Genomic DNA, 12,625 nt, shown 5'->3' with positions numbered 1-12,625 from the left:
AAGTAACAATCTCCTCACTCTGTTTTTACAGGTATTGTTCAATTACAGAAACTTCTACAGAAGTTAACTTTCTCTTTCTTGTCTTGGAGGAAACATGATTGTTCCTGAGTATTGCTTTGAGATGTCAGATATGAAGCACTGACAAAAATGTTAATTCATTTTACCAGTGCCAGTTTTAACTCCGTGGGTATGAGGGACTGTAGGATGTGAACAGATGAGTAAGGCCTGCCCATCTTCAAGATGCGGAGTGTGCATACTTTCACTGGGTAGGACGACACTGATGGAATAAATTGACTTTAAGACTGCTTTTCAATTTCAGGAAAGAATGCCAAGGAAGTCTTTGGCATTTGTTTTTTGAAATAATTTCTCACCTCTCTCCCTTTTTTATTGAAGTGTAATTAACATACAGTGTTATACTGGTTTCAGGTGTACAGTATAATGATTCAGCAGTTCTATACATTTCTCAGTGCTCATCAAGATATGTGTACTCTTAATCCCCTTCACCTATTTCACCCTTTCCCCCACTCCCCACCCCTCTCCCCTCTGGCAACCACCAGTTTGTTTTGTGTATTTATAAGTCTCTTTTTGGGGGGTGCAGGGGTCTCTTTGCTCCTTTGTTTCTTTTCCACATAAATGAAATCATAAGCTATTTGTCTTCTCTGACTTAATCCACTTAGCGTGATACCCTCTAGGTCCATCCATGTTGTTGCAAATGGCAAGATCTCGTATTTTATGGCTGAGTAATAGTCCATTACTTATAGATGTACCACATCTTTGTTATCCATTCATCTATCATTGGACATTTGGGTTGCTTCCATATTTTGGCTATTGTAAATAACGCTGCAATAAACACAGAGATGCATATATCTTTTCAAGTTAGTGTTTTTGTTTTCTTTGGGTAAATACCCAGTAGTGAAATTACTGGATCACGGGGTAATTTTATATTTAATTTTTTGAGGAAAAACCCATACTGTTCTCTACAAAGGTGACACCAATATGTGTTCTCACCAACAGCACACAATGTTTCCTTTTTCTCCATGTCCTCACCAATACTTGTTATTGCCTTTTTTTTAAGATTCTTTTTGTTTATTTATTTGACGGAGAGAGAGACAGCGAGAGCAGGAACACAAGCAGGGAGAGTGGGAGAGGGAGAAGCAGGCCTCCCGCGGAGCAAGGAGCCCGATGCGGGGCTCGATCCCAGGACCCTGGGATCATGACCTGAGCCGAAGGCAGATACCCAGTGACTGAGCCACCCAGGCGCCCCTATTTCTTGTCTTTTTGATACTAGTTTTTCTAACAAGTATGAAGTGATATGTCATTGTGACTTTGATTTGCATTTCCCTGATGATTACTGATGTTGAGTATCTCTTCATGTGTCTGTTAGCTACCTGTATGTTTTATTTGGAAAAATGTCTATTCGGACCTTCTGCCCATTTTTTAAATCCGATGGTTTTCTTGCTATTCAGTTTTATGAGTTCTATATTTTGAATATCAAACATGTGATTTGCAAATATTTTCTCCTATTTGGTCGGCTGTGTTTTTATTTTGTTGATAGTTTCTTTTGCCGTGCAGAAGCTTTTTAGTTTAAGGGAGTCTCATTTGTTGATTTTGGCTTTATTTGGGTTTGCTTTTGGTGTCAAATCCAAAAAATCAACAAAACTGATGTTAAGGAGCTTACTATGTTTTCTTCTAGGAGTTTTATGGTTTCAGGTCTTACATTTAAGTCTTTAATCCATTTGAGCTGATTTTGTATATGGTGTAAGACCATGGTCCCATTTCATTCTTTTGCATGTGGCTGTCCAGTCCCAAGAGACTATACTTTCCCCACCGTATGTTCTTGGCTCCTTGGTCATAAATTGACCATCTACGTGTGGGTTTATTTCTGGGCTCTCTATTCTGTTCCATTGATTTATGTTTCTGTTTTTATGCCAATACCACAGTTTTACTATAGTATCATAATATAGTTTGAAATCAGGAAGCATGATGCTTTGTTGTTCTCACTCAAGATTAAGTTGGTCTTGACAGAATGGGAGAAGATATTTGCAGATGACATACCAGATAAAGGGCTAGTATCCAAAATCTATAAAGAACTTCTCAAACACAACATCCAAAGAACAAAAAATCCAGTCAAGAAATGGGCAGAAGACATGAACAGACATTTCTCCAAAAAAGACGTCCAAATGGCCAACAGACACATGAGAAAGTGCTCAACATCGCTCGGCATCAGGGAAGTCCGAATCAAGACCTCAATGAGATACCACCTCACAGCAGTCAGAATGGCTACAATTAACAAATCAGAAATGACAAATGTTGGCAAGGATGCGGAGAAAAGGGGAACCCTCCTACACTGCTGGTGGGAATGCAAGCTGGTGCAGCCACTCTGGAAAACAGTATGGAGGGTCCTCAAAAGGTTGAAAATAGAGCTACCCTCAGCAATTGCACTACTGGGTATTTACCCGAAAGATACAAATGTAGGGATCCGAAGGGGTACGTGCACCCTGATGTTTATAGCAGCAATGTCCACAAAAGCCAAACTGTGGAAAGAGCCAAGATGTCCATCAACAACAGATGAATGGATAAAGATGTGGTGTGTATATGTGTATACACACACACACACACACAGAGTGGAATATTATGCAGCCATCAAAACAATGAAGTCTTGCCATTTGCAATGATGTGGATGGAACTAGAGGGTATTATGCTAAGCGAAATAAGTCAATCAGAGAAAGACAATTATATGATCTCACTGATAGGAGGAATTTGAGAAACAAGACAGGATAATAGGGGAAGGGAGGGAAAAATGAAACAAGTCGAAACCAGAGAGGGAGACAAACCGTAAGAGACTCTTCATCTCAGGAAACAAACTGAGGGTTGCTGGAATGGTGGGGGGGTGGGAGGGATGGGGGGGCTGGGTGATGGACACTGGGGAGGGTATGTGCTATGGTGAGTGCTGTGAATTGTGTAAGACTGTTGAATCACAGACCTGTACCCCTGAAACAAATAAAACAATCTAAACAAATAAATAAGTTGGCTTGTCAGGGTCTTTTGTGGTTCTACACAAACTTTAGGATTGTTCTATTTCCGTGAAAGAGTCATTTGAATTTTGATAGGGATTGCACTGAGTCTGTAGATTGCTTTGGGTAGTAGGGAAATTTTAACAATAGTCTTCAAGTCCATAAGCACAGAATCTCTCTCCATTTATTTGTATTTTCTTGTGTTTCTTTCATCACAGTCTTGTAGTTCTCATTGTGCAGGTCTTTTCCCCTCTTGGTAACACTTAATCATAGGTATGTTCTTCTTTTTGATGCAGTTGTAAATGGGATTGTTTTCTTACTCATTTTGATAGTATATTTTTAGTATGTAGAAACACAATGTCGGTTTATATACTGATTTTGTGTCTTGCAACTTTACTGGATTTATTTATTCTAACAGGTTTTGGTGGAGTCTTTATGGTTTAAACCGAATAATGTTATCTGCAAATAGTGACAGATTTACCTCTTCCTTTCCAATTTGGAGGTCGTTTTTTGCCTAATTGCTCTGGCTACGACTTCCAATACTATGTTGAATAAAAGTGGCAAGAGTGGGTATCCTTGTTTCTGATCTCCAGGAAAAAGCTTTCAGCCTCACCATTGAGTAGGATGTTAGCTGTGAGCTGATCAAATTTCATAATGCTTACAATAATATTTAGATTGGAACTCGATTGTTGGGGGTCAGTGGCCATGACATTGGTAGGGTGATAAAGCCACACAAGGTAATAATCGAAATAAAAATTTAAAGGTCAACAGAGAATATCTGAATAATATTAGTAATAGTTTAGAACACTTATGAAAAAAATCAGAATATACCATTTTTATTTTTAGAAGTGTTTTTAAAGGAAATTCAAATATATAAGGAAGTAAAAATATAACCCCAGGTATTTGTCACCCACTTTCAACATTCATGGCCAGTCTTGTTTCATTTCCAGCAACCCCCCATTCTCCCCCCAGCTGTCTCTGGATTATTTTGAAGCAAATCCTAGACCATATGATTTTATCTGTAAATATTTCAGTATGTGTTTTTAAAGATTAGGGATTCTATTTAAACTACAATGCCATTATCATATATTAAAAATCCCTAGTATCATTAGATGTCTATTTAGCCATGTATCATTTCCCAATTGTCATATGTAACTTTATATATATCATTTTACTCATTTATATAATATATATATATTTTTGAATCAGGACGCAAAATCCACAGTGATTGGTTCTTTGGTTCGTAAGTTTCTTAATCTGTAATTTTCCATATGTCTGTCTTTTTTCCCTCTTATAATTTCTTGCTTGAAGAGACTGGGTCACTTATCCATAGGGTTTCCAGAGTCCGAAAGTTTCTAACTGCATTATACTGGTGTAGTTTATGTAATGGTCTGTTCTTTGTGTTCCTTGTCAACTGGCAGATCCAGAAACTTAATCAGCTTGTTTTTGGTTTTTCTTTCGGCAAGACTGTCATAAGCGGCATATAACCAAATGTTATTTTAAAGCTAGTACTGAAAATGGTTTAAGCCCAAATTTTAAAGACATCCAGGTAAATAAAAGGACTCTAATCATAACATACTATGAGGCAGAGGATTAGTAACTTGTCTTTTCTGCAATAGTATACTAGTTGAAATTATCTCCAGCAATCTTCTGCATGGGTGTAAATGCATAAGAGGAATGAAAAGGTATTCTGTAGGTCTAGGAGTCTCCTAGAATCTGCCCTTCATGATTGTAGAGGACACTACAAGCTACATGTTAGGCCTTTATAGATCTGTGCTGTCAGTACAGTAGCTTCTGGCTACTTCGCTTTTATTTAAGTTTAAAATTTGAGCTTCTCATTCACACTAACTACAGTGCAAGTGCTCAATAGCCACCTGTGCCCAGCAGCCATCATACTGGATGGCACCGATACAGACTATTTCCATCATCACAGAACATTCTATTGGACTGTCCTATTTTAGATTCTAGAGGGATCACGGAGTGGATAGACTGAAATTTTCTTGGTGTTCAAGCATATTTTCAGTTAATAAGTTTTCTATGAATCTTATAGTTTGGATTTCTATAGTGCTGCCTCTAATGGATAACTACCCTTTTAATATGAATACTGCAGGACCACTCGTCTGTTGGCAGAAACTATGAGAAGTGTGTTTTTGGACAAATTTGTTACAGATACTATTAACGTCTCTCCTATTTTATGTTGGATTTCAGCTTGCTAATAAACATACCTAGATTATATCCAGAAAGCATACCAATAGGTGACAGTATAAACACAGATTAAGCTGAAAAGAAACATGGTGATAGTTGCTATGGTAACATGGTCAGAAACAGACACGTTAAAGATAGATATCCTTAAGTTTCTATTTTACGTCTTTATGAAATGATTTCACAGAGTGAAGTTTTATAGCACAAAGAGTGTTATACTGGAAGCAAATTTTATAGCTGGTTGAGAGAAGAATTCCCTCAATTCTAAAGGTTCTGTGGAGAGCCTGCTCTTTCCAAAGGATACCTTTTATCACCTCGATTGCCGGTAAACATTAACCTATTGGCTGCCCTACTTCCCTTCTTGTTGAAGAAACAGCGTACCATTTTTATTTCAATTTGGTTTAAAAATACTTTAATTGAACTCTGCTTAACCTTTTACAGCGGAAGTTCAGAGTGAAATCGAAAGGATTTTTGAACTTGCAAGAACATTGCAACTGGTAGTCCTTGATGCGGATACTATTAATCATCCAGCTCAACTCAGTAAAACTTCTTTGGCCCCTATTATAGTATATGTAAAGATTTCTTCTCCTAAGGTAAGTAGGGTTGTTATTTGCTCTCTAATCAAACCTAACTACAAATGTATATGGTAACAAGCTATATCTCTATCCATCATAAAGAGTTTGATGAGACAGGGTAGTCAAGAGTCTTTAAGATTCAAGCAAGCAAAGTATGATTATTAGTTTCATGGCTTAGAACAGCGATTCCCAAAGTGTGGTCCGTGGTTTCCTGGGGGAAGGTTCTGAGAAACTTCTAGAGAGTCCATGAAGTCAAAATTATTTCCATAATAATACTAAGACATCATTCTCCTTTTTCACTGTTTTGACATTTGCGTTGAGGGTGCAAAAGCAATGGTGGGTAAAACTGCTAGTGTCCAGTAATGGAGACAGTGCTCCAAGTTACAACCACCACCACCATCCGGTTTCACGGACGCATGTCCTGAAAAAGTAGTAACGTTTATTAATGTTACTAAATTTTGACTCTTAAATACAAGGCTTTTCAATAGTCTGTGTAATGAAACAAATAGCTGAAGCACTTACTTTTACCAGTTAGCTTGAGGACATACAGTGACTATTCAAGTTATAAACTCAAGCAGCCTCTTTTTTCACCATTTTTATTTGAAAGAACTGACATACTGTGTTTATTAAGACTTAGTTATTTGGCAGATATTCTCCCATTTGTCACCAGTGATAATAAAACTCAAGCATTCAAACGAAAATTAAAATTTCAGAAAATTTGTATCCACCTAAGAGCTTCGCTTCTCAAAAGAGAGCCTTTTCTGATGCAGTCAATGGTAATAGCAAATATATTGCTTTAATATTGTATAAGAAGTGTGTCAACATTTGGAAGATTGAAGAATTCCATGAACCATTATTTTTCACATGATCAATGAATGATGTTACAAATCGTGCATGTTAGAATTTCAAGATAAACCAATGCAATGTAATTTAACAGTAAGAAAAGTTCACTGATAGGGTTTAATAAGCTTTCACATGGCAACTAGTCTTTAAGAAGCTACCACTTGTTGAGTTTAGTGTAATATCAAAGAACAATATATCCACAGTTCCTGAAAAGGCTACTACAATACTCCTCCTTTTGTGAATTACCCGTCTGGAGAAGGATGGATTTCTTCACATTATTTCACCCAAAACAAGACACTGTAGCAGGTTAAATGTAAATGTAGCTCGGAGACTTTGGTTTTTTTTTTTTATGAAGCCAAGCATATTAGAGAAATTTGCAAAACTGTAGATATTTTTTACAAAAATAATTTGTTAAAATATAACAGGTTTATCATTCATTTTTAAAAATATTTTCAATTGTAGTTTCTACTATGGTAAACATTATACTTCACATAAACAAAAGCTCTTGGGGTTCTCAATGTCTTTAAACATAAAGGAGTCATGAGACAAGTTTGGTAAGAGTCAGAATAAGCTCCATGCTAGTTATCTTCTTTAAAGTCTTTTTAAAGCTTGCAACTGAGATTTATACATTTTATAGCTCCATCTATTATAAACCATTTGTGCTATATGTAAAAAGGCCCTAGAGTGAATAACAAACTTTGTTCTTTACCCAAGTGCAGATAATCTTCTGTTAAATCTTATCTTTCACAGGTTTTACAAAGGTTAATAAAATCTCGAGGGAAATCTCAAGCTAAACACCTCAATGTCCAGATGGTGGCAGCTGATAAACTGGCTCAGTGTCCTCCAGTAAGTCATCTCTGTATACAGTACACTCCACCCTGGAATTATGTTTAGAAAGCAAGCAGGCAATAACCAGACAGGTAAACAGGGGTCGGGGGAGAGAATTCTCCCCACTTAGCCATGGTCTTCATTCCCAACTGAACTGTCCTACCTCCTCCCATGAGCACTGGTCTAGATCATGGCTTACAAAAAGCTCCAGTGCATTCGGTGGTGACCTCGCTTTGTTAACATCTAATACATAACCTAAATGAAACAAGATTATGGTTTCAAAATTTGGTTTATAAAATGGATCTGTTTGGGATTTATTATTTGCTTCTAATAGTTACCAGTTCTTAATAACTGAGAAATTGAGACCATGTAAAAAAAAAATTTTTTTTCCTCTAAACAATCAAGTTACCTAGCTTCTGATACCTGAACACATGCCTCCTCCTGATCCTACTTTACATATCATGCTTTGGGACTATAGAACACCTTTAAGTTTTTGTTTTGATATGCAGATGTAACAGAAGCCGTAAGAATTATATTTTTTACCGCTTGGCATATTTTGAAGTTTGGACCCTGTCAAACTATCAGTGGTTTCAGTTTTTTTCTGCCAAATTTCATGTCCTAATCTTGCCTCGGTAATTTCCAAGATTAAGGAAGTTTTTCATAGTCTCTGTCAAAACCAGGCTTCTTCCTGTACTGTCCAGATTATGTTTTTTTCTACCTCTTTTTTCTATCATGCCCTAAACAACTATCATGATACCCTTCACTTTTTGATCATTGCTACTGGTTAAGCATTTAGGGTTGTGAGCAATGATCTGAAGTAGACAGATGCAGTCTGACTCAACAGGACATTCAGCCAGTCTGAAAAGGAGAAAGTAGGAGCACACAAGCAAGTACAAAGTGGTGCAGCTCATGAGCCCCTTCCTTTTGTGAGTGTGGGTGAAACTCACTCAGCGCTGGCTGGTCTAAGTGTGTCATCGGAAATGTTTGCCGCCGCAGGAACTGTTTGACGTGATCTTGGACGAGAACCAGCTCGAGGATGCTTGTGAGCACCTTGCCGACTATCTGGAGGCCTACTGGAAGGCCACCCACCCTCCCAGCAGCCATCTCCCCAACCCTCTCCTTAGTCGTACTTTAGCCACTTCAACTCTGCCCAGTAGCCCCACTCAAGCCTCTAATTCACAGGTAAGAGGGGCTCCTTCTTAAGCCTTAACTAGGCTGCCTTAGGTCACCTGGCTGGGATCCAAGCCCAGTTACCCAGCACATTGCCTGTTACATTGAGTCATTTAGTGTCTTCAATGTGACTTCTGTACCCATAAGAAAAACTGGGTAAACAATACACTACAAACATATATAAACTCCCTAACTACATGTCCTATAAGACACGGATAGTATTTTTCTACACTGTCAGTAGGACAACCATGGAATCGGACTGCCTGGGTTCCAATCCCAGCTCCACCTCTTACTGGGTGTATAAGGTTGGAGAAGTTGCTTACCTGCCCTTTGCCTCAGGAGGACAACCTGTCTCCCAGGGCTGCTGCATTACTGAGTTAATACAGAAGACTAAGTGCTATGTAAGCATCTGATATTTTATTTCTTCCCCTTAAGCCAAAGCCAACATCTTTCTTTAATCTTCCCACAAGTATTCACACAGAGGTCGTGAAATGTACACTTGTGTGCAAGAGAAATCTTAGGGACCTGTAGAGGAGGTCGTGAAATGTACACTTGTGTGTAGAGAAATCTTAGGGACCTGTATCTGATTTGAACCCCGGGAGAACATATAAAAGGATGCCCTCCCCCCTTCATTTATTCATAAGGGGAAAAAAAAAAATTCTGGTATAATATAGTATAAACCTAGTAAATGCCACCAGATGTCATCAAAAGGAGTAAGTAACTGAGTTAGGTTAGATTTCATTTTCGAAACTCACAAGGGAATAACCCTGAAAGGGCGGCCTTGCTCTCATGACATGTTAGTTCTTTACACGCGGACCTTGGTTGATGCCTGTGTTTGCTCCCTTCCCCGCCAGGCTTCTCACGGCGATCAGAGGACTGAGCGCTCGGCTCCTGCCCGGGCTGCCTCCCAAGCTGAAGAGGAACCCTGCCCGGAACCCGTCAAGAAGCCCCAGCACCGGTCCTCTTCCTCCGCCCAGCACCACAGCCATCGCAGTGGAACAAGTCGAGGCCTCTCCAGGCAGGAGACATTTGACTCCGAAACCCAGGAGAGTCGAGACTCTGCCTACGTGGAGCCGAAGGAAGATTATTCCCACGAACACGTGGACCACTATGCCCCCCACCGAGACCACAACCACCGAGATGAGCCCCACGGGAGCAGTGAGCACAGACACAGGGAGTCTCGGCACCGTTCCAGGGACCCGGATAGAGAGCAGGACCACAACGAGTGCAACAAGCAACGGAGTCGGCATAAATCCAAGGATCGCTATTGTGACAAGGACGGAGAAGGCATCTCCAAAAAACGGAACGAGGCTGGGGAGTGGAACAGGGATGTTTACATCCGCCAGTGACTTTTGCCCGTTTGTGTGTTTTTTTTTTTTTAAGTCTTGTATACCACCTCCCCTCAGACTCAATCTTTGGGGTCACTGCAGTCATATGTGATCTGTCCTGTACACTTTGTATTGCTGTTGCTTGAAGAGCAATAGCATGATAGAGAGTATTAATATACTTTTTTTTTCTTTTGTAAGCGCTACATAAATTTGCCTGGTATGGCTGCAGACCTCCGGTTGTATACTGGACTTTTCAAAAACTGTTTGGGATCGCTGCCACTTGAACAAAATCTGTTGCCATCCAGGTGGCATTAGTTAAATTTTAAGAAACATAGTTGATGTTTTCAAAACTGTAGTTAATGTATCCAGCAAGCCAGAACTGGCCCAGGTAAAAAGTGGAATTTCTTGATTCTCCAGATTTTTAATATGTAGGTACCTGATTTGCATATTCATTTAACCATGGACCACTGTCTCTTGCTTGTACCTCGGGCTGACTAAATTTGGGGACAGATTCAGTCTTGCCTTACACAAAGGGGATCATAAAGTTAGAATCTATTTTCTATGTACTAGTACTGTGTACTGTATAGTTTGTAAATGTTATTTCTGCAAACACCTTCTTATGATAATTATATATATAATATATATATACATATATATATATCAGTTTGATCACACTATTTTAGAGTCTTAATGCCAAGTCAGCAGATTTGCTTTATGAATTACAGGGACTAGAAATGCCCACCTTCAGGAAATTTGTAATATCGTCTAGACACCTATCCCCATTCTAGTAGAAAGGCTGTACATACTGTAAATACGTGTGATTGCCTGACTTGAAAAGGTTTGATTTCTGAATGTTTTACCATCCTTGTAAGTTTATAATTTTGACCATAAATTATGGTATAAATATAACCAAACTCCAAAGGTTGTTCTAATCCATGCAGTTCACACTGATTGTGACACACACATTCTTAGTAGCTAGTGTCTTATGTCACTGCACTGGAGTTTACGAGCCGGACCTCCGTATGCAAGTGTGTCTGTGTGTACGAGTGTGTAAGAGTGACTGAGATGGAGCTGAGCGCTCAAGACTCGAGACCGATATACTTAGAATTCTACCCACCTGGCTTTGTATTTAATTGTGCTACGTGTTGCTTTGAGAATCCATTGAGCAGTCAGGGAATGTGAGGAAGCTTGCTGCCAAAGGTGACTAGGAAGGCATTCATCCGCTGGCTCCTTGTTTTTGCTCCTAGAGAGGAGAAATACAGGCAACTTTTAACTGTGAGTGTTTCACTGGAAATGTACAATCTTCGTGTGTTTGAGTATTTGTTTCAGTAAGAAATGTTTACACAGCTTGTAGAATTATTTCGTGGGAAAATAAATTTTTCTAACTTCTCCCACCTCCTCCTTTTCTAACCTTGCCTATGGTTCCTGCTGTTTATCTCCCTTCAGTTTCCCCCTTCATTCCATTCCCTGCCGCCAACTCCCAACAGTTTTGCTGTCCATCAAAACCTAGAAGTGCTTCTTATAACCAAAGTTTCTGCTCTTCAGAAGTAATCAGGGCAAAATGAGGTGACTTGAAGTGAACAAAATGTTAAGAATCTCTTCCTGCATTAGACATCTACTCTGAAGGGGAACCCAGAAGATACTATTCTCCATGCCTCAATTAAAGCGCCGTAAGCAGCTCACAGTGTGGTTGTCATGCTAAAGGCTAAAACCGCCTTCTCCTTGTCGCTATGTGTACGTTTTGTCCAGTCATGACTGGACAGGTAAGACAGTATTAGGTGTGCAAGTACCCAGCACCTGAAGTTTGTCCCTGGAAAATGCCGAGCTATAATTGCCTAACTTCGGATCTGTACGTTATGAAATTATTATTTTGTTAAGTTAATCTATTTCTGTTTTGCTTCTTTGATTATTCCAGGTTCTTGCCAAAAATTCTGGGACCTTTCTAAGTAAACTGTTTCACATTTAACTCCTTATTTCCCTTCCCCTGCAAGAAAACTCAGTTTTAAAAATGAGTCACATTTGAAGGGTCTTATCAGCTAATAGAAGGAACATTTTCCTCAGAATTAATCTTTTTGTTAATTAGCTCTGTACTGTTGACAAATTTATTTATTGAATATAAAAACAGTAGTCATAATATATACATTTTTGATGTAAAATATTCATATCATTGGGAAACCATATTCCAGTTAAAGTTACTTGTATAAATATTTCTGAAAACTTGCATCCCAATTAATGACTTTGGGATATTTAAAACTCTTTAAGTATAACTGGTATTTATCTTACATGCTGCTACCACTAATCCCTCTCAAAGAGTCATGCTAATAGATTCCAGTTTTAAAACTTTTTACCTGGATTCTTAATTTTTCACTTTACTGTGAAACATATTAGTCCAAATCAGAGTATTCCTCAAAAAACTATATTGAAGGATTTGACACTGAGCATCTGTACGTGAAAACTGTATAGCAGGCATATGTGTGAACAGTGTGTACTCAATTTGTAAATGAAGAAATAATCCCAAGGGCAATGGGAGATTTTACTGACTTGTGGAATGTAAAATTAGTCTTTTCACTCAGCAAAGGCTTAACCTTAACCTACTCAGTTGTAGAATCATGATCTTTGTAGTCAACCTAGAAAATGCTGGAAATGGAACTGTTCTTAATAGTTC

The 12,625-nt window shown here is 38.7% G+C and overlaps 1 protein-coding gene across 10 annotated transcripts in view; it reads left to right on the top strand.

The window, feature by feature from the left end:
• The window catches only part of CACNB2 (calcium voltage-gated channel auxiliary subunit beta 2), a 389,518-nt gene extending 379,530 nt beyond the window's left edge, over positions 1-9,988 (top strand). For 9 of the 10 annotated variants that reach the window (XM_027594126.2, XM_027594129.2, XM_027594125.2 and 6 more), the window contains 4 exons: positions 5,658-5,809; positions 7,385-7,480; positions 8,459-8,644; positions 9,487-9,988. In XM_027594126.2, coding sequence (XP_027449927.1) covers positions 5,658-5,809; positions 7,385-7,480; positions 8,459-8,644; positions 9,487-9,981 — 929 coding nt within the window. In that variant the 3' untranslated portion in view covers positions 9,982-9,988. The remainder of the gene's footprint in view (positions 1-5,657; positions 5,810-7,384; positions 7,481-8,458; positions 8,645-9,486) is intronic. The other variant, XM_027594134.2, reaches the window with a different exon arrangement.
• The last annotated feature ends 2,637 nt before the right edge of the window (positions 9,989-12,625 follow it).

Source organism: Zalophus californianus, chromosome 9, assembly GCF_009762305.2.
Source record: "Zalophus californianus isolate mZalCal1 chromosome 9, mZalCal1.pri.v2, whole genome shotgun sequence".
NCBI lineage: Eukaryota > Metazoa > Chordata > Mammalia > Carnivora > Otariidae > Zalophus > Zalophus californianus.
The sequence above is the reverse complement of the archived record's forward strand: the minus strand, read 5'-3'. Positions and strand labels throughout refer to the sequence as shown.